General features: G+C 40.7%; 1 protein-coding gene across 1 annotated transcript; it reads right to left on the reverse strand.

Moving 5' to 3' along the window:
* Positions 1 to 258: 258 nt before the first annotated feature.
* Positions 259 to 14,256, reverse strand: CAV2 (caveolin 2). The gene is made up of 3 exons (XM_062583445.1): positions 14,033 to 14,256; positions 13,604 to 13,791; positions 259 to 7,190 (listed from the first exon to the last, which is right to left on the reverse strand). Exons 1-3 carry the CDS (start codon positions 14,180 to 14,182, stop codon positions 7,040 to 7,042), a joined length of 489 nt encoding a protein of 162 aa, XP_062439429.1. The 5' UTR covers positions 14,183 to 14,256; the 3' UTR covers positions 259 to 7,039.
* Positions 14,257 to 18,987: the final 4,731 nt, after the last annotated feature.

The following is an 18,987-nucleotide window of genomic DNA, read 5'->3' on the forward strand; positions in this document are numbered from 1 at the left end:
CTCCCCGGGGTCCCCCCGCGCTGGGGGCGGCGGTGCCTGGATGTGGCAGAGCTGCCGGGGAGCAAGGAAGCAGTGAGGAGATGGAAAACTTTAGCTGTGTTGCAGAGCGGAGCGAGAAGTGAGTTTGCAGGACTTTTTTCCCCCTGCCCTCCCTTATCCCCCTCTGACAATAGTTTACACATTGCCATTAGCGCCCCAGGAACAATTGTGGAAACTTGGCTATCCTTGGGTCGAAGAAAAAGAGACTTTCCCGAATGGTTCACTTCAAAAGTATGCATTTTATTTAACAGTATTAAACATTTAACAGTCCTGCACTTTAACTGTACAATATTTTTTCTTGGGAGAAGACTGAACCCATGCATGTCTGTCATGCATCTTAACCATTGAGACTTTACTTTTAAAGAGGCATGGTGGGATGCTGTGACACTGCCATGTGTCCTGAAAGTCCCATGCAGTGTTGTTGTAACAGCTCTCAGGGTCCCTTACAGTGTTCAAGACAGTTCAGGTTAGGATTACAAAGGCACTGCTCATCCATAAACTATTAGTTATGGCCCTGTATTTTTTCGTGTTTGCAATAACCATTTTTCCGCTAGGAAAACAACTTACAGTGTAAGATTTGTCACATTAACAGAAAAATAAAGTGAGGTTAGTGTTATGCCATTTAGCACAAATTTGCAGCAAGAGAAGCAGAAAATTTCAGACTGCACTATAGTTGGCTCTGGCAACTCAACAGATAAATAACCTCAAAAAGGCCATTGGCTAAATGGAAGTAGACTCCACAGATAAATGCACCTGTTAAAAATGCAGGCCACATGGACATCTATTACTGAAATGGTCATCAGCAGTGAACTTTAAGAATTTCTGTTGCTCACAAACTTTAGAACAAATGCCTTTGAGGTGGATGCTTCCCAACTTTCCAAGTTGGTTGTAATTTTTAGAAGTAATTTTATTGATTCAATAATTTGCTTAAATCATCATTAAAATATCTTCTGTTTTCCAAACATTTCAGTGTGTGCATAAAGCTAAATGGGTGGACTGAGGGACATAGTCTCATTTAAAATTGTCAGCCCATCTGAAGAAAGACAGGTCTTTGTTTTATAGGCTAGGAAAATTTTTTAATTAGTCAGTTTTTTGCATGCACACCAGAAGATTTTCATCATTCAGTATTACTGCATACCTCAAGGATGACTAAATTAAGAGATACATTTGTTAGCTTTAAATGCTACACTTGGAATAATTTCTGTGGAACTGCAGCCTCCTTAAAAAAAAAAAAAAAAAGAGAGAGAGAGAATCTCACAGCACTAGTGCAGCTAGAGAAGTACTAGAAGCTGGTGGAATTTATAACCTCTATGAGATGGACCTCAGAACAGGCTACTTACCAGCTGAAATGGCCTGTTGCATCTGATGAACTTTAAAAGTGCTTATTTGAATACTATGAAGATGTCCTACAGAGAAAAGTACATAGGTACTAACAAGTTACAGAGGTGTGGGAATTATGCCTGCAGGGACTAAAATCACAGCCTATTGCTACATGGACCATCATATGAAAAATGCACTAAAACTGTCTTTTCATTGAGCTTTGCTGTGTATCTTTACTTGACCTTGACTTGATATATGCTACTTTAGCTGGCCACCTCATTGCCTTTCTTCCTTCTCCATCACATCAGCTTTGGGCATTTTATGCCTAATCTTAATAAGTTTTGTATGCTCCAAAGCTTTGCTTTAACTGAATTTTCAAACCTTAGGATTATCTTAATTGAGAGCTGACTGTAAATACAGAGCAGCATATGTGCAAGCTGTGAGCAGTTCTTTCCATTGTGAGAAAGTTTTTCTTACTGGCAGGAAATATTTCTTCCAAAAAGCCCAGCACAAAAATTGGGTTGGATGAAATTCCTCAAACAGCAATGTCAGAAAGTGAGTCATGAAGGTGAACTGGATGTGCATGACTGCTCACTCTCTTTGACTGATATCAAATGCTCCCCCTCCCTCCACTCCACACACCTCCTACCCCCCCTCCTTTTTAGTTGTGTAATTATTGCGATTATGCTATTAGCAATATTCCTGATATATTCCAAAGTCAGTAAGGTCAGTATCAGCCCTGGGAACTGTTTTCTTTATGTGTAGTCTCAACAGCATCCAGGCCATCAGATGACAGAGATCAGCGAGCAACCTTCCTTATGCAGGACACTTGCAAAACTAAGGCCTGGTGGAGGAAGATCGCTGTTTTTCTTAGGGCCTTCTGTTCAACTACTTAAGTGCATCCACTTATTAACAGTTTTGGGAGTTTTGCTGGATGAAAGCCTAAGCTACCAGAACCTTTGGTAATGAGCTTTTATCAGCTGTGATACTGTTTTCTCCTTACTGTGTAAGCATTGGGATGGCTTTAAAATGAAGCCTGATGCTTTGCTCATTCCATGATTTACAGATTTGGAGCATTCATGGTGGTTGGTCAGTCTCCATCCTCAGGAGGCTTTCCGTATTTTAAATTTTAAGTCATTGAATCTGAACTTAGGTGGGTGCCCATCATCCCCAGTTTAAAGAATTTATACAGTGCTGTCATGTAAGTATTTTTTATCTGGCCTGGAGAGCTGAGATTATTTTTGCCTGTCTGTGGTGCACTAGTACACTGGAACTCACTCCGTGAAAACTGCTTGTGTGCACAAAGTGTATTTTCAGGGTGTTGAGGTAATCTTTCCCCTTATTTTTGGGGGTTCTGATGAGGCTTAGATGTGAGTTAGGTGCCAAGTTACTCAAGCAAGAGCAGTTCTAGGCATGACTGAAAATAAAACTGGAAGTACGGCAGGAATGTTACGGGAAAGGGTGGTGCCTACTGAGTTTAGGCATGTTTCAGGTTGGGTGGCAGCTGAGCAGGGATTACAATTTTGGATGTAAATGCCTGACAGCCATCTTAATCCTGCTTTAGGTGCATACTTCTTTTATTAGAGTTAGTCCCCGTAGGTCTTGATGAAGACAACCAGCAACTGCCTTGGCTGGTAAGGCAAGTAGGTTGAAAGCTTAATTCTGTCAACTGGATGTAAGGTTTTGAGACCTTGAGCAATTTGAGTCACACTTTCCTCGATCTCTTTTAATGTCAAATTCCCTGACAAATGCCAAGCTGGACCATATCCATTTGTCTCAGTGTTGCTACTGTTGCATATCCTTCCACCAGCTCTGATGTATCATTAACTGTACTGGTTTCCTATAAGCATATCAGACTGTGAGAACTATTCTCTAATGGGACTCAAACACCCGCTCCTTGAGGTTTAGGACAGGACTTTTTTCTAACCAGCTTTAGCTGCCTAGAAGTTTTACGCCCGATCTTAGTTTATATTTGTAGCATTGGGATAGCTGTGATAGCATAAAGAAAAAGGGGAGGCCAGGTACATGGGGAGAAGAAGTAGCTGTAATGAAACTGAATTGGAAAAATAGACAAGTTTTCCTCTAAATATGAAATAAAAATGGGAATCTCTACATTTTATTCCATCCAAGTGTCTAAAGTAGGATATGCTTAGCTGCCTTCTGAAGGGGCCCTTCTTTCTCTGCTAGAGACAGCATGAAAGGGAGTCTTTCTGGAAGGTGATACAGAGCACAAAACCATCCTAGCCCTTCTGAATTGCCCCTACTGAAGCCATTTTCTTTTCGCTCTCTACCAAACAAAATCAGCAAGGTTAGTGTCACTAGGATAAAATTAGCCTTTAGGAATTCACCTCTCATTTGTGAACCATTGCGTGAAGAAAGCACCTCAGTTTTTACCATGCACAGTTATGCTGGTTCAGTCAACTCACTGCAGGTTTTTAGCCCTAGTTTTCTCCGCACCGTGTACTAATAGACAGCACTGGTAGAAAATGCCTGGTGTTTGACCTTGTTCCATTTGCATTTTATTTTTTAAAAACAAAAACACATCTTTTTCCATGTACTTTTAAAGCTTTTCAGCAACAGTTTTATCTCTGTAGGTGGGGGAAAGCTCAAACCCTGTAAAAATAATGAACTTACTATTCCTTGGCTTCTCCTAAATATGAGTGTGTGGTCCAAGTCCCAGAGCAGCAGGGATAGTCTGACCCTTTCAGTCAGTGCATGCCTAAGAGAGCTTTTTGGATAGCTGAGAAGAGTCTCCTCCTTCACTCATATGTCAAAATTTCAGTTAGGAATTTATCCAAATTTATATGGTGAACAAGTAAGGGCAGGAAACATAAGATACAAATATAAACGTTCTGCAGTCACATTAAAAGGATGTTACTCAATAGTTCTCATAAGGAATTAGATTAAATTTCTTTGTGAACTAAAAGAAAAAAAAACATAAAGACAATTCTGAGGTTAGTTCTATATTTGTTCTTCCCATGAAAAATGTAATACTGACACATTCTGCACAACAGAGCTAAATCTCCAGTTCATGATTGTAAGCCTAAGATCTGCGGTAGCATGAGGCAGGTTGGAGTCTGAACACCTCATACTTTTTTATCAATTTACCCTCAGAACTCTACCTTTCTGGACTCTTCTTTTTGCTCAAATTCTCATTTGTAAGTTGCTGTTATTGCATTAGCTGGTATGATTTGCCCACAGTTCAGAAGACACAGCCACAGTTAAGGAATCTGTCCCTATATGTAAGAACACAGTTCAGTGCCAATGCCCACTCAGTCCTTGTTGTCCAACAGCGCTATAAGCTATTGATAGTAACAACTGTGGCAGAGCTTTTTGATGTGTGCCAGTACTGTCAAATCCACAAAAACCAGAGAATACTTGCCAGGCTTCATTGCCTGGGGCAGATTCACACCTAAGTATTGAAAAGTCTGTGTATATTCACTCCCTTTCGTTTCACGGATGACGTAAATGTATCTGCCAAAAATCTACTATTTTCTTGTAAGTGTAAAAGCCAGTTTGGTATTTTCTTATAGTAAAAGCATCTCTTCCAGAGAAAGATACTGCTGTAAAATACGCAAGAAACTGACAGCTTTAATTACTCAATAAGATCTTTTTTCATTGCAAGCTTGCTTTAGTCTTGTGATGCAGTTAGAGAAATGATAAAAAGAATCAATTAATGACAGACTGAAAAGCATCAAATAGCAAGCAGAAAGGCTCAAATCAAAATAAGAACAAGCCAAATCATTCTATTTGATTCTCTGCAGGAGCTAGAGCTGGGATGACTTCAGTAAGCTATTTAAGAATACATATATCCAGTAGTGCATGACCTAGAGTGATGTATTTTTCCCTAGGAAATAGTCTCAAAGTTTGGATCCAGATCTGAGTTCCTGCAAAGCTTTTTATGTGCAAAGAATATGTAATGTTAGCTAGCTTCTGTAGAGCAAGAAAAGGAAAATTCTGCAGGTCATCTATAAATAAAGCATGAATCCTTTAAAAAGAATTAAGCATTTTTCTAAACATAGCCAAAATTCCTCACTGAGAGACCTGCTTCAGAGAAAACATTCTGTTTGGGCTTAATCCAGCACAGAGAGATGCATCACTTTCTAATATAAGTTGAATTCAATTGATAATAGTGGAACTGTATTGATGCTCATTCATTTTTTTTCTTTCCCTGCATTTTGGAAAAAATTACATAGTAGTCTATGCTTTTCTACATTTTACAGAGCTTTTAAAAAAGTTGAAGAAGCTGAAAAAATTAAGTTAAAATACGAAAAAGCTGACATTTTATTTTTTTATTATATACCTCTTGTTTGATAAGAAATCTGTGACATCATTTTAGAAAGCAACAAACTAAATCATACAAACTTTTTACAATTGCAGCTTATCATCAGTATTTATATAAAACAGCAGCATAAACCCATCAGAAGGCTAAAGTAGTTTTAATGTACCTCTGCATATGTTCTGTTACTCTGGTTTACAAAGTTTAATTAGGTGCAGAAGAAAGAAGAGCTCTTTATGGGTTAGGCTTTAAAGCAGTAAATAAGCAAAAAGCGAGTCAGGTCAATAGGTGAGGAGAATTAGACAAGGATACCAATTACACTCATGTGCCTTATATAAGAGCTTGCTAGCTAGTTAAAGTGCCTGCATAGTGTCTGTCATTTTAAATATCACAATGTTGCTGATAACGCACAGAAATAGCAGGGCTGCATTTACTGCAGCCCACTTTTAATAAAAAACAATTCTCATAAACAGATATTCCCAACTCTTTTGCATAGTGTTGTAAGAAAACACTTATAATCTTTGCTTTTACACACAACTATATATAAAAGATATACTAGAATTGCACAGCAACACTTAAAAAATCTGCATAATTTAAAAACTGAAATTTTATTTATCTAATTTTTAGTTATCTATTTTTTGCAGTGTCTCACTCTTTCTGCTTAGTAAGTTTGTTAGAATACAAATACTATAGAAATAATGCTTCAAAGAATAATGATCAAGTGCCATTTACATACATACAAAATATACAGCAAAGTTAACCTCTCATTAAATAAAATATACAGATTAGCTGATGTTCCAATCATTAGCTAAAACCTTATTTTAAGGGATAAACTTCTGGGGAGCTTTTCCCCAGTATGGTAGAATTACACACCAGTTCTCTTATCTGTATGTTGCATGCAATGAGTCATATTCCTTTAACCTGCTGCAAATAGTAATTGAGCATATCATGCCGAGGGCCAGAATGATCTCTGGTGGAATCCAGTAGTCAATGTGAAACCCTAGAGATCAGTGTCATTCAAAGTGTCACATCCTACCAATTTAAATATTTATTGAAATAACGCCAGTCCCAGTCATAGCAATTTAAAACATTATCACTGTGATGGCTATTAAACCTCCATAAGAATTCTTCTGCAATCTAACAATCAAAGTGTCATTAAAATAAAGTGTTGCCAATGTATTTCACTTTCCTTCTGTTGTTAAAATAGTAAGATATGAAAACTGCCCGCTTTTTCTTAAATTGATCCCTGAAAAGAAATGAAAAATAGTATGTTCCCGCTTAAACCAGCCATTGTTATTGTGACAGTTTGGAGTGAATGGTAAGTGCTTGCATGTTACATTAGCAAAGAGGTATAACACCTTCTGCAATTACATACAATTATAATTTTTGCATTCCTGACAGTTACTCTTGATCCAGGTGTATATTAACCATGGCAAAGCATCGGCCTATGCTCTGAAAAAATGGTACAATGAAAACATCTGTCAGGCTCTTCCATACAGTTTGCACTGAAGGCAACACCATGAGACAGGTTTTCACGAAGGGCACCACAATCCTGTAAAGAAGAAAATGGAAGATTTGGAGATTACTGCTCCTATGGTGTAGCAAATCAAGATGGCAAGACTCAAATGTGAGATTTTATGGAAGAGGACAGTGATTTTATTAACCAAAATCTTTAAGCAAGTTGATTTTGCCCTCTCACACTCATTCTCCACCAGTTTTGTTGCCATTCATATTTCATTCATACCTATCTAATATTTCTGTTACAAGTTGCTTCAATACAACAGAAACAATAAAATAATCTTTACTTACATTTGATTAATACTGTATAAAGACATGACTATGTCCAGAAAATGGGATGTTGCTAATCCTGGCATGATTTTCTTTTATTGGTAAGACACTAAAGTAGGATGAAGTCCAGACTCTTAATCAGGGAAAAGATATTTTTATTTACTCAGGGTAGAGCCACACACTTATAAGAATTGTACTTCTTGCCTGCTAAGCACTAGTGATCATTTGTGTATGCTCTTCCTACGTCCCAGTTCCAAAGCAATGTCTTTAGCAGTGGCTTACGCCAAGCACACTAACAACAGAGGAGAGCCAGAAGTGCACATAGGGCTGGTTCACCAGGGCCAGCAGTTACGTAACAACTAACCATAGTATTGCAGATTATTCTCTTTTTTTAAAAAAATCATTTACTGGCTAAAACCCCTAGTCCTTTCCTTTAGTTGGACGTTCTTATTTGGGTGCAGACAAATTAAATGTATAAATCATTTATGTAATACTGAAGTGGTGCTAGAACATGGTTTTCAAAAATCTCTGACGTATGTAATATGGCTAGTTCCTAAATGAGGTCGAAGGAGCTAGAGATTCTTTTCACAAATAAACCAAATTCCATTCTAGTTTGCTATTGCATTCACAATTTAAGAGACCTATATTTTCCCCATTTAATTCAATTGCAGAATTCTCATTGACTTTCGTGGAAATATTTACTTGCTATTTTATTATAGTCTGAAAAAATATATGAGTATTGCGTTTTTCTAATAAACACTACTTAAAACAACAAAGTGGAAAAAAATGGCACGTTAAAAAAAAGTTGAAACTTAGACATTTTAAGAGTCAAAATGAAAGAGTTATTTTCAACGTTTATATAACTGGATTCTCTGCTTTCATCATACAAGTCAACCAATATCCTAATAGATCTGTGCTGCACTCTAAGCTAACTCCAATGTATTTAAGCAGAACAATTTTCCCAAAGTCTTCTATTTCTTTATCTCTGCAGAAACAGCAAGTAATATAGACAGCATATAGAATCATGAGTGTTACTGGAATATATTCTACAGTTTTAAACTGAACCTTATAAACTATTGTGTTCTATAACCACATGTATGTCACCATATATAGAATATATAACATCTACAGAATAAAATTACAGCTTCACATGTTATAATAAGGTTAATAAACACCAATAAAGTGCATAGGGAAAAATGGTATTTCTCCAAGCATTTCTGGTGGAAAACACCAGAAATGGCTACTCAGCTTGTGTTGACTTTGCCCCTTTTCCATTTCATCTTTGTTCGTAAGGGCTATGTCACTGCTTCTTTCCTGGCATCTAAAATTCATTTGGGATTTTTTTTTTTTTAATTTTAATACAACTCAGTTGCAGATGAGAAGCAAAAGCTGGATCCTCCATAGACAGGATCACTGCAGACATTAACAAATTAAACAAATGCCAGGTTATGGAAGAGTGTCTCAAAAAATTGCCAGGAATCACCAAGATTTGACTAGGGAAGACCGGAAAGGCAGAGATCAGAGTACTTAGGTCTGCTAAAGACCATCCACTCAGTGCCAGAACTCAACCTCTTCTGATAATGTTAAATACAATACATATCAAATTATTTTGTTTTTTTACATCTATTATCTAATTTTATGCTAAATACATGCAAAAAATAATGTAGGCCTATCTCCATAGGAGGATATGTGAAACATACTGACAACAAAAGCTAATTAATGCAAGTCATTTTTCATTTAAAAATAAAAGTTGGTCTACATAGACAAAAAAAGTTGAGTTAGACAAGAATTTCTCAAATATATTTCCTCAGAGAAGAAAATCCTTTCTCACAAGAAAGCATTAAAAAGTATGATTTATGATTTCTAAAATCTATGTACTTCTCTGTATGTGATTACATATAATCTATGTGAATGTAAGTACATATGTATTGTGTTCTGCAAAGATTCTATGGTATTCTAGGCTTTCCTTCCACGCAGGATTTCCAGATCATCAGGGTGTGATGTGCCCTCCATAGGATAATCGGGCACAATTAAAAAATAAATAACGAAGTACCACATGATACAGTACAGAGAAGAAAAAGCTCTGTTGAATCTGACGCCCGGGCTGAAGCATAGCCAGGGTATTCCAGCCACCTGTATGAGCTTGTGCTATGTACATATATCCCCAAATAATCATCCATTCACTAAGCAGGAGAACTCACTTCTTTTGGGAGCTGTTGATCTGAAAAGAATAAATTAATCCTTTTGCTACATGCTACCTCTCTTGAGTCTTTCTGTTCTAGGCATGATATCTACAAAGTTATTCCCATCATCCCTTTTCACTTTTGTTCATATTACTTTTTCCTGTTAATTCCCAAGGGACACACTTTGTCAGGAACCAAACACCTACTGGAAATGGCAGAACACAATTTAATTCTCACTAATCAGGGTATTTTCAGACTGTCAGGAAGCAGCTCAACTGTTCACAGATTTGGGCAATGTGTTTGGAGAAGTCATTTTCCACTCATTCAGATTTCTGCTTTTAAGTAAAAAAAAATAACAATAATAATAAAATCACATCTTCGCCTGTGAAGTTTCCCAAAAGGGAATCTCAAAGATGCCTTAATTCTATTTTTAGAATACTGTACCATTTAGTGGCTAAGTTAGCCAATTCATGGTTTGCATGTGCATTATACCAGGATCTTTAATTAAAGTCTTGCACGGTATTGCAGTATAAGCAAGGATTGTAACCAGACCATATTAGCTAGCAGCTCTAGAGTGTCTTATACGGTCTCATTAGTCCTCGGGATATTTATGAGTGATCAAAGATAACCTCCAGAGCCTTCCAAGACCCACACATAGTATATAAAGTGTATTAAAACCAAATGTTTTGTCTCACAGCACCTGCATGGACTTGGAAAGACAAAACTAAAAAGAAAGCAAGACAGTATCCACCTACTTCCTTTTCAGAAGCCAAAGAATATAAGCTAGACATGAACAAAGGCCTCAAGGTAATATCAGATCACAAGGTGGGCCTTAATGGCCCATTTTACTGTGATTTCCTTTGATTTTAGCTGGTTGGTAGGGAGACAGTTTTAGTCCTACAGGTTTGAGTACAACAGCTAAGCCATACAAGTGGAGTTGTGCAAAAAGGAGTAAGAGATGATATATGTACATGTTCATCTCTTTGTGTATCTGACCCTGGCTACATCTTAGTGTTGTGGCACAAGCCACAGGGGATGATGTACATATATCCCCAAATAATCATCCATTCACTAAGCAGAAGAACTCACCTCTTTGGCAACGCACTGGCAAGTACTTGAGCACGAAGCTGGCTGAGGTCCTGTGTGAGTTGGTACAGAGAAGACTGCCCATTTCAGACCTAACACCCAGGTTATGGATCCCCAAATGAAGCACTGATTCTCAGCATAAATGCCAAGCTTTCATATGTAACACACCTGGGAACCTTCCAGACAAGACTACCACAAAATTCATGTGAGATTTGTTGTCCGTTGTCCTGACAACTTCCACAGTTTATATTCTGTGGTGAGAATGACAGCAATCTGTAAAAGAGAGGGATGTGGAGAAGTCGTCCTTCAAGCCTTCCTTGAACTAGCTTGTATTTAGGTCGTTAAACTGCTGGCTGGCACAATTTCAGCCCACTGTCTCTTTTTTAACAGGTAGTGTAAATTTGGATCCTAGCTCCAGGCAGCCAGTTTGAGAACAAAATCAGAATACACTTCTTTTTAATAGGTAAAAATGAAAATTGAAGTGTACTATCATGTATTTCAAGCGTGGTGCTGCTAATGGTCACGGGTTCAATTCCCGTATGGGCTACGCTGAGGGTTGGACTAGATGATCTCCAGAGGTCCCTTCCAACCTTACCATTCTATGATTCTATGAGTCTATGTGTTTCTTACTCAGCTTTCTTTCTTCTTTCCATGATGTTCCCTGTGCTTGCATCTTTCTTTTTGCTGGAGAGAGGCAATATTTGCTTTCAGGAGCAACTCATGAGGGGTCCTTGATACAGGAGGAGTGCTAAGTCTGTTTTCCGTGGATTTTTAGCATGCTTAAAGAGCGGCAAGAGCATGTGTGACAACCAACAGAGCTCTGTGTTTGAAGACGTCCGAGTGTTTTAGAAACAGTTTCAATCTTAGTCTTGTAGACTAAAGCTCCCTGAAGACCAGCCAACCAACATCATCACTTTGATTGTTCGGGTGATGAAGACAAGGCACAGAGACTCTGCTAAGCCCTCCTGCACTTCACCATGTGGGAGGGCATGCCCAAAGTTTGCTGTGATGTTTTAAGAGCTTGAGAGAGGTATATTCTGGAATTCCCTTCCTCTCACCCACAAAACAAGGAGCTATTATTTTTCCAGACCAAATGGCACTCCACAAGAGCCAGTGCCATGTGTTTGACAGTCTCCATATCTCCACTCTCTACTGCCTGTCTACTGTTTGCTCCTGTGCTACCCTCTGAAATAGAGGGAGATACTGAAATCCTTACTCGCAACAAATTGGCAACACTATCAGCTGCACAGACCTTAACACACTGCGTTCCACCTTTGTACTGCAATAAATCTACCTGTTTCTACATGAAGACTAGACTGCCCTGGCTTTGGATCCCAGCACTGGAGGGGGCCCAAGGCAAATGCAGACAGAGCTACTGTGTTACATTGCTCTTTCACACCCATCCCATGTGCAAGAAAGACCAAAATGAAAGATTAGCTTGATATTGACAATGAATTTAAGAAAAAAAAATTGACGGAGAAATAAGTGTGTTCACAGACCATCAAGGCAAACTTTTCAAAATCAAGTGCCACATTCAGACAGTTCTATTTTGGATGTACTGAGAACCTACAGTTCCTGGTAAAGCCACTTGGGACTATTTGCATAAATAGAAATTGACCTCGGAGTCCTGGGTCAGTGAAACTCATACATCTACACAGAGAAATCCAGATCCAAGATCATCAAGCACAAAAGTACAGTCTTAATAAACTGGACATTACTGAATTAGCCCATGGTTCCAGCCCACTGCTGGAACTCTGTGCACCCACCATACTCTTCTGCAGTCACATGGTACAACACAGCCCATGATAGCTCACCGAGCGAAAAGTCTGGGCACGCTCTGTTCGTAGTAATTTGGAAACTAGAGAAGTAGCCTATGGGGTACTTCAGACCCTGAACTAGGAGGTGGGCAGTTCTGATTTAAACTGTAACTCCTCTGGATAGATAGAGGACATGCAAACTCAATGCTCCCAAAATTCTAGTTAACCAGTTTCCAAGGTGGCTTATGGCGATGTTGTCAAATCATAACTTCCACTCCACTTTCAAAACCCAACATTTCTTCAGTATAATCAACACCTTCATGATTCCAGTGCTAATCAAGTCAAACGAGACTTTACCCCAAACCCCCATATATGGAAAATCCTGGTTTGCTGGAACGATATTGATCACTTGCATTCATCTCTTCCTCTGCAGACTGACAGATTCTCAATTCTTTCCTCAACCTCATTCTTTTCCCTTCACTCTCTCCTTCTCCACAATCAGCTGCCTGTCTAGTCTCAAGAATCACCTCCCTGACATTTTGCCAGTATTTTCCATTTAAAGTGTATCAGCTTTGCTGTGACTTGAAGACCTAATGTATTTGCATGTGAACCTGGGCCATGGCCAGAAGCAGCCTTCCTAAGATCAGCTGGGGTTCTTCGCTTCTGTGGAAGTGCAGTGCTTTGGGGCACTGCACCTAGAGATGGCCATGGATCAGATGTAAGGCAGTGACAGTAGATTTTGTGGCAGTAAAAAGAAAGGAAATGAAAGTTGGGGCCTCAAAAGCTTTCTTCAGTGTGCGAGGATAAAATCAGAGGTAACCTTACTGAGAAGGCATCAGGTTGATAAGAAAATCAGAGGTGTAAGTAGCATTTCCAGTTAAAAAACAAGAAGCATAATTATTACTACACAAGGAGGCCAAGGCTGGAATGCACTTTGGCAGACACCATCCATGGGATGGGACAGACACACTGCCCCAAGGAGCTTAAACAGATAAGAAAGACAGCTAGTAAGAGCCATATTAAGTGTTGAGAACTGAATCACAGCAAATACATTATTTCCATTTCTCCCCCTTTAGAAACAAAGTTCTTGGCTGCCTGCAGAGCTGGTGAACTGGAACACCTTGCGGTGGCAAGTGATGATATGTACTTACCAGATGTGCAGGCAGCTAAGCACGGCGAAGATAATCCCAGCAACCAGGGCCAGTGGGATGGCAAGGACCAGAGTCACCAGCCTGTAGATCAGATACTTGCTGAGCTCAAAGAGAGCGTGGCTGCAGATCCAGACTTTGTCGAAGGAGTGAGTTAATTCCGGCTCTGCAATCACATCCTCAAACCCCAGCTAGAACAACAAACAGCAAAAACAGCAGCTCGGTCGGCATCTGCCTCTGGAGGCAATTTGCAGTTAGGCAGGGCTGGGGGCGGGGAGGGCAGCGGGCAGCTCCGGCTAACGCCCGCGCCGCGGCCCTGCGCGCAGCGCCGCGGGAGGCCGGCGGGAGCGGGACGGCCGCCGCGCCCTCCGCGGCGCCCCGCGGAGCCCCGCGCCCCCGCCGCCCGCCCGCGGCCACGGGACGGCGCCGCACCTTGAGGTGGGTGTTGAGCCCGTTGGGGTCCCTGTCCGACTCGTCCTCCGCGCTCTTCTCCGCGTCGGACAGCGCGGGGCCGCCGCCGCGGGTGAAGTTGTCGTCGTCCATGAAAATCCGCGTGTCCGCCTTCTCCTTCTCCAGCCCCATGGCGCGGCGCGGCGCTGCGCGGCGCGGCTCTGCGCCCCTGCCCTCTCCGCAGGCGCGGGCCGCCCCGGCCGCTGCCGCTCGCGCCGCCGCCCGCTCGGCTCCGCGGCGCTGGGGCGGAGCGGCGCTGCCCGGGCCCCGCCCCGCCCCGCGCAGCCTCGGGACCGCGGCCGCGACCGCGGTCGGAACCGCGGCCGGGGCTGGCCGGGAGCCCCCGACCCCCGCCGCGGGGAGCGGAGCGGAGCGAGTGCCGGGCGTCGGGGGGCGTCGGGGCCGCCCGAGCTCCGAGAGCGGCGAGCGCTCTCCCCTGCCTCCGCCGCCTGCCCCGGCTGCGGCGGCGGCCCCGCCGGGCAGGGCCTGGCCCCGCGCTGCGCTGGCAGCAGCTAATCCGTGCTTTGGGAAGGGCGGTTGGGCTGCGCTGCTGTGTGTCCGCGCCGACATTCAGCTTCCCCACCGAGCCGTCCAGGGGTGCCGGGCGGATTTGCCTGCCCCATTCATCTGAAATCCCCGGCCCCGGCGGGTGCGACGCTGCCCTCGCCGCAGCCTGAAAACTGCAGGAGCAAGTGCTTGTGGTAGTCAAATAATAGACACCTGGAGAAAAGCGTAGCTGATTGTGCGTGAGGTCGTATTTTCTGCCCTCTCTCCAACCTTAAGGGGTAGATGGAAAAGGAGGAGGAAGAAGGGCGCCTTGCCCCTGCCCAGCAAGGCTCCCGTGTCCAGTCTCACAGTCCAATACTACTTACTTGACCTAAACTCCCTAAGCTGTCTAACTGTTGCCACAACGAAGTAATGCGTCCATCATTATAAGCTATCATCATGTCCTTCTTGGGTTTTAGCATCAGCCTGTGCAAATTATCTCCGCTGTTTTATTTTAGAATGTATTTTAAGCCTAAGTGTGATGTATATCAAAGTGAGCAAATTACTGTAGTGATTGCAAAAGATGTTTGACAGTATTGATCTACACTGTGAGATCATGGATTGTCAGAAGTACATCCCTGCTGAAATCAGTAACTAAAATCACCTTTCACTCTCAGAAAAAGAAGGGACATTACCTTAGTCTGTGATCCAGACTTGTGAAATGAAAAAGAAATTCATACTAGTAATTTTCTCTAGGTTTCACCATTTCATTAAATTAATAGTAGCTTTGAGTAGCTCACAGGAAAGTGATATAAAAATAACTCTGTGAGGTTTGCATAGGAAATCACCTATTACAATGCTGTGGATCATGCTGCATTGTTCTTGACCGGATAACTTCTGCAGAATAGCTTCACATCTCTGTGTAACTCATGTTGATGCTTTCCCCCCCCCACACTGATGAGTTTAGTGATACTGGTATCACGTAAATTGTTTAAACTCAGCAGTGCAGCTGTAGCTCTGTCAGTACAAAAACTTGCAAACACAAGTTTGGAATTGGTTTGAATGCAAGCAAAGAAACAGTGTGATGACTAAAGACATACTTCTGAGCTGCAATTCTGTCCCCCAGTTCCACTTGGTGCTGTGAGTGGGAGGAATAAAAATGGCAATTGTCAGCCTTGTGGTCCAAATCCACCCTTTAGGATGTTTCTGTTCAGCATTAATTTTAACCTACAGTCACTGCTGTTCCAGCAGTGCATGCAGCCCACAGGCATTTAGCAGGCCTCCTAAACTGCTTGTGTGGGACACAGAAATTTGGCTTTGGTGTTGCTGAAAAGCAAGGTAGAGGCAACTAGTAGAGGATCCCAAACTAGTTCTGAATGTCAACTACTTTTTTACCTTCCTCCTCACTAGATACATGGATCAGTGTGCAATGCACAGCAAGGGAGCTGTTTTTGAACAAAACAGTTCTACCTATTTCTCAGCCGTTCCTCCCACATTGTGCTCAGCCTGCTAGCTGCAACTAGCTCAGCTTTGCTCTCCTTAGCTCTACTCTCGCTCAGATCCAGCTTTGCTAAAAGCTGGCAGGTGGCTCTTCTTGCAGGATTGCCCAAATCACAGTCTGTCACTGGGTCTCACAGTATCTGCCCCCTCTGTGGAAAATAACATTCTTTTGTTAATGACCATCATTTTTTTAAAACTGTTATTGTAGCAGTAGATAAATGCTGATGTCTGTCAAGAAAGCAATGTGCAAAATGAAGAGCTTTCCTTATAATCTCTGAGGATTAGAGGACTTGAAATAAAGTGGTGATGCAATTGCTCCTAAAAGAATAATATTTTTCATGAAAAGCCTGTTTAAAAGCAATAAAAGTTCAAGGCTATAGATGACTTGAGACGTTGTTTACTAAGAACCCTTTACAACTTTTTTTTTTTTTCAATAACTTCAGCAGTTCTTTTGGAAATAATTTGTACATGAATTATCAAATGATGGTTGATGCCAAAGTCTGAACAGTGTCTTGCTCTGATCCTTGACTTTTCTGGCTAATGCACAGAAAACAGAGAGGCGCATATAATGTTCGGTAAGGGAGATATTTTCAGTTCCCCCCAGCCTGTTTGTTCTACAAACAGCACAGCCAGGGTCAGCTTTCTACCAGTATGGCCGGACAGTACAGTTTGAAGGATAAAAGTGAGAGGAGAGACCAATGACTGCAAACAGAGTGGAAATCAGGCCCTGTCTATCCTCTCCAATCCATTGGAGAGGAATAGGATTCCATTTGGACAGAGGTGTTTTTTTGTTTGTTTGGTTGGTTGTTTTTTTTTTCAAATCCAGAGGTTTGAAACAGCCAGAATATTATACCAGGTGACACCAAATGTGTGTGTGAGTTGTCTACGCTGTGGCCCACGTGTAGTTTTTTATGGTGCTGATGTTGTGCTTGAAGGTATCTAGGGGATATATGATGCCTCCATTTTCTAAGTATTACACATTTTGCTGCTGTAATATTAGTCATTATTTTTAACACCAATTGGACAGTTGAAACTATTCATTATTACCTACATTATTATAGGTCCCTAGGCACTTATAACCCTGTACAAACGTTGTACAACAAGTAGTGTCTCAAGGAGCTGGTAATCAGAAATACTGAGATTCCTGAACCCAGAGAAGACAGAGGGTTACAGAGAAGTAGTTGGGGCACATCAGGACATAGTCAAGGCTGTATTAGGCATAGTAGTTTTATCACTGTGTTTTTATAGACATAGTCAAGGCTGTATTAGGCATAGTAGTTTTATCACTGTGTTTTTATAGACATTCTGACAAAGGGATTTGGAAGAAGGCTTTTGAAGAAGGATTATGAAGAAAATTCAGAGGTGTTCACAGCCATTCCTTGGAGGCATGAGGTGCAGCATAAGAGTGAACATCTTAGCTCGCATACAGCTTATTGGAAAAGGGAAGTTCTCAGTGAAAAATTTTTAATATTTGCCAGTGGCAAAGACTGGGTTAAATCTCTCTTTAGACTCCAACCAATTTGTAATTTTATTGGAAATTATCAAGTCAGTTCACCCTTTGTTCTGTAAGTAAAGGATGTTCCTGTTTAATATTTGAACATTACTTTGATATTGCAGTACTTTATATACAAACCAAAACTATCTTTCCTGAACATGGCAAGGATGCCAGTTACATGTCTTCTGGCCAAAACTTTACAGTTATACTTTGTATTTGAAAAAGCTCTTCAATCTTTGCAACAAGACTGTGACTAATGACTACATGGGCCTTATCTATTCTTTGCTTATCTGGTTGAATACAGTTCTCAGAGTGTTTTTCTTCTCTCTTCCCTTTCCTTTCCTTTAGAAATAAAAATTATTTCTATCCTGACCTAAAAAGATCATACTATAATTATAAATAATATATATTATAAATAATATAAACTGTGATTATAAATAGCACCGTATATTTTTCAAAGAGATAAAGAACAATGTGTTATATTAATTGTTCTTGTAATTTCATTGGCATTCTACCAGATGTATACTTGCCGCAAGCTTTTTTTTTTAAAGTTGGTATTGAAAATCCTGATAATTTCAGAGGAGCCATGAGAAGGAATTCATAGATGGTCTACTGCAATAAGAAAGGTCAGCGGGGCTCGAAGTAGTCGTGCACATTACAAGTGAAGTGTAAAAACCACTGCAGCCCTGATCTGAACTGGGGTGGCAGGGAGAGGAGGCTGCACAGCTGAGATTCCTGAGGTGAACCAGGAAATATTAATGGTGAAGTTAGTTACAACCCCCTTTTCCCAATTTTCCTTCTGATAAATTCATGCTTGGATATAAATTCATGTAATGAAAGCAGGTATAGTGAGCTGAGAAATTTGTGCATCATTCAGGGACATGCAAGATGAACTAATATGAAGTAAAACTTGAAAAATTTTTGGTGGGCAAAGGTACAGATTAGAATCTAATTTTTCTAGTTTTTAGAGTGGGATGATAAGATGTTCAGATTTGACACATACAGAGAGGTTTAAGCTGCAAGCCTAACACATAGTCTTGATTTAGTCCTATTTGTATAAGCAAAACAATTTTACTTGTTTCAGGAATGCCTTAAAAAAAAGTATCTGGTGGGAGACTTTTGGAAACAGTGGGTGCATTGTTTATGCACTAATTTATCACTACCGAGCCAGCTCTGAGAAACTCTGGTGTCACAAAAAAGTGAAGTTAGAATCTGTGTATGGAAACTCTTGCTCTCAGTTGCTTTTCTTGCCATGTTTTCTGCCCTGTGGAGTGTAAATTTCACTTTGTTTTCAGTGATCAATCAATGTAAACAAAGGCAAGCCACAGCTAAACATTAATATTTATTTTCCAAATTATATCCAGCGCGGCTAAATTTGAGCCAAATGCTTCTATGAAGACTGTTTTTATTTGTGTCAGAATGAAATCTAGTTAGAGACTCAGAGTAGACAGCACAT

This window comes from Rhea pennata, chromosome 1, assembly GCF_028389875.1.
Source record: "Rhea pennata isolate bPtePen1 chromosome 1, bPtePen1.pri, whole genome shotgun sequence".
In the NCBI taxonomy this organism is placed as follows: domain Eukaryota; kingdom Metazoa; phylum Chordata; class Aves; order Rheiformes; family Rheidae; genus Rhea; species Rhea pennata.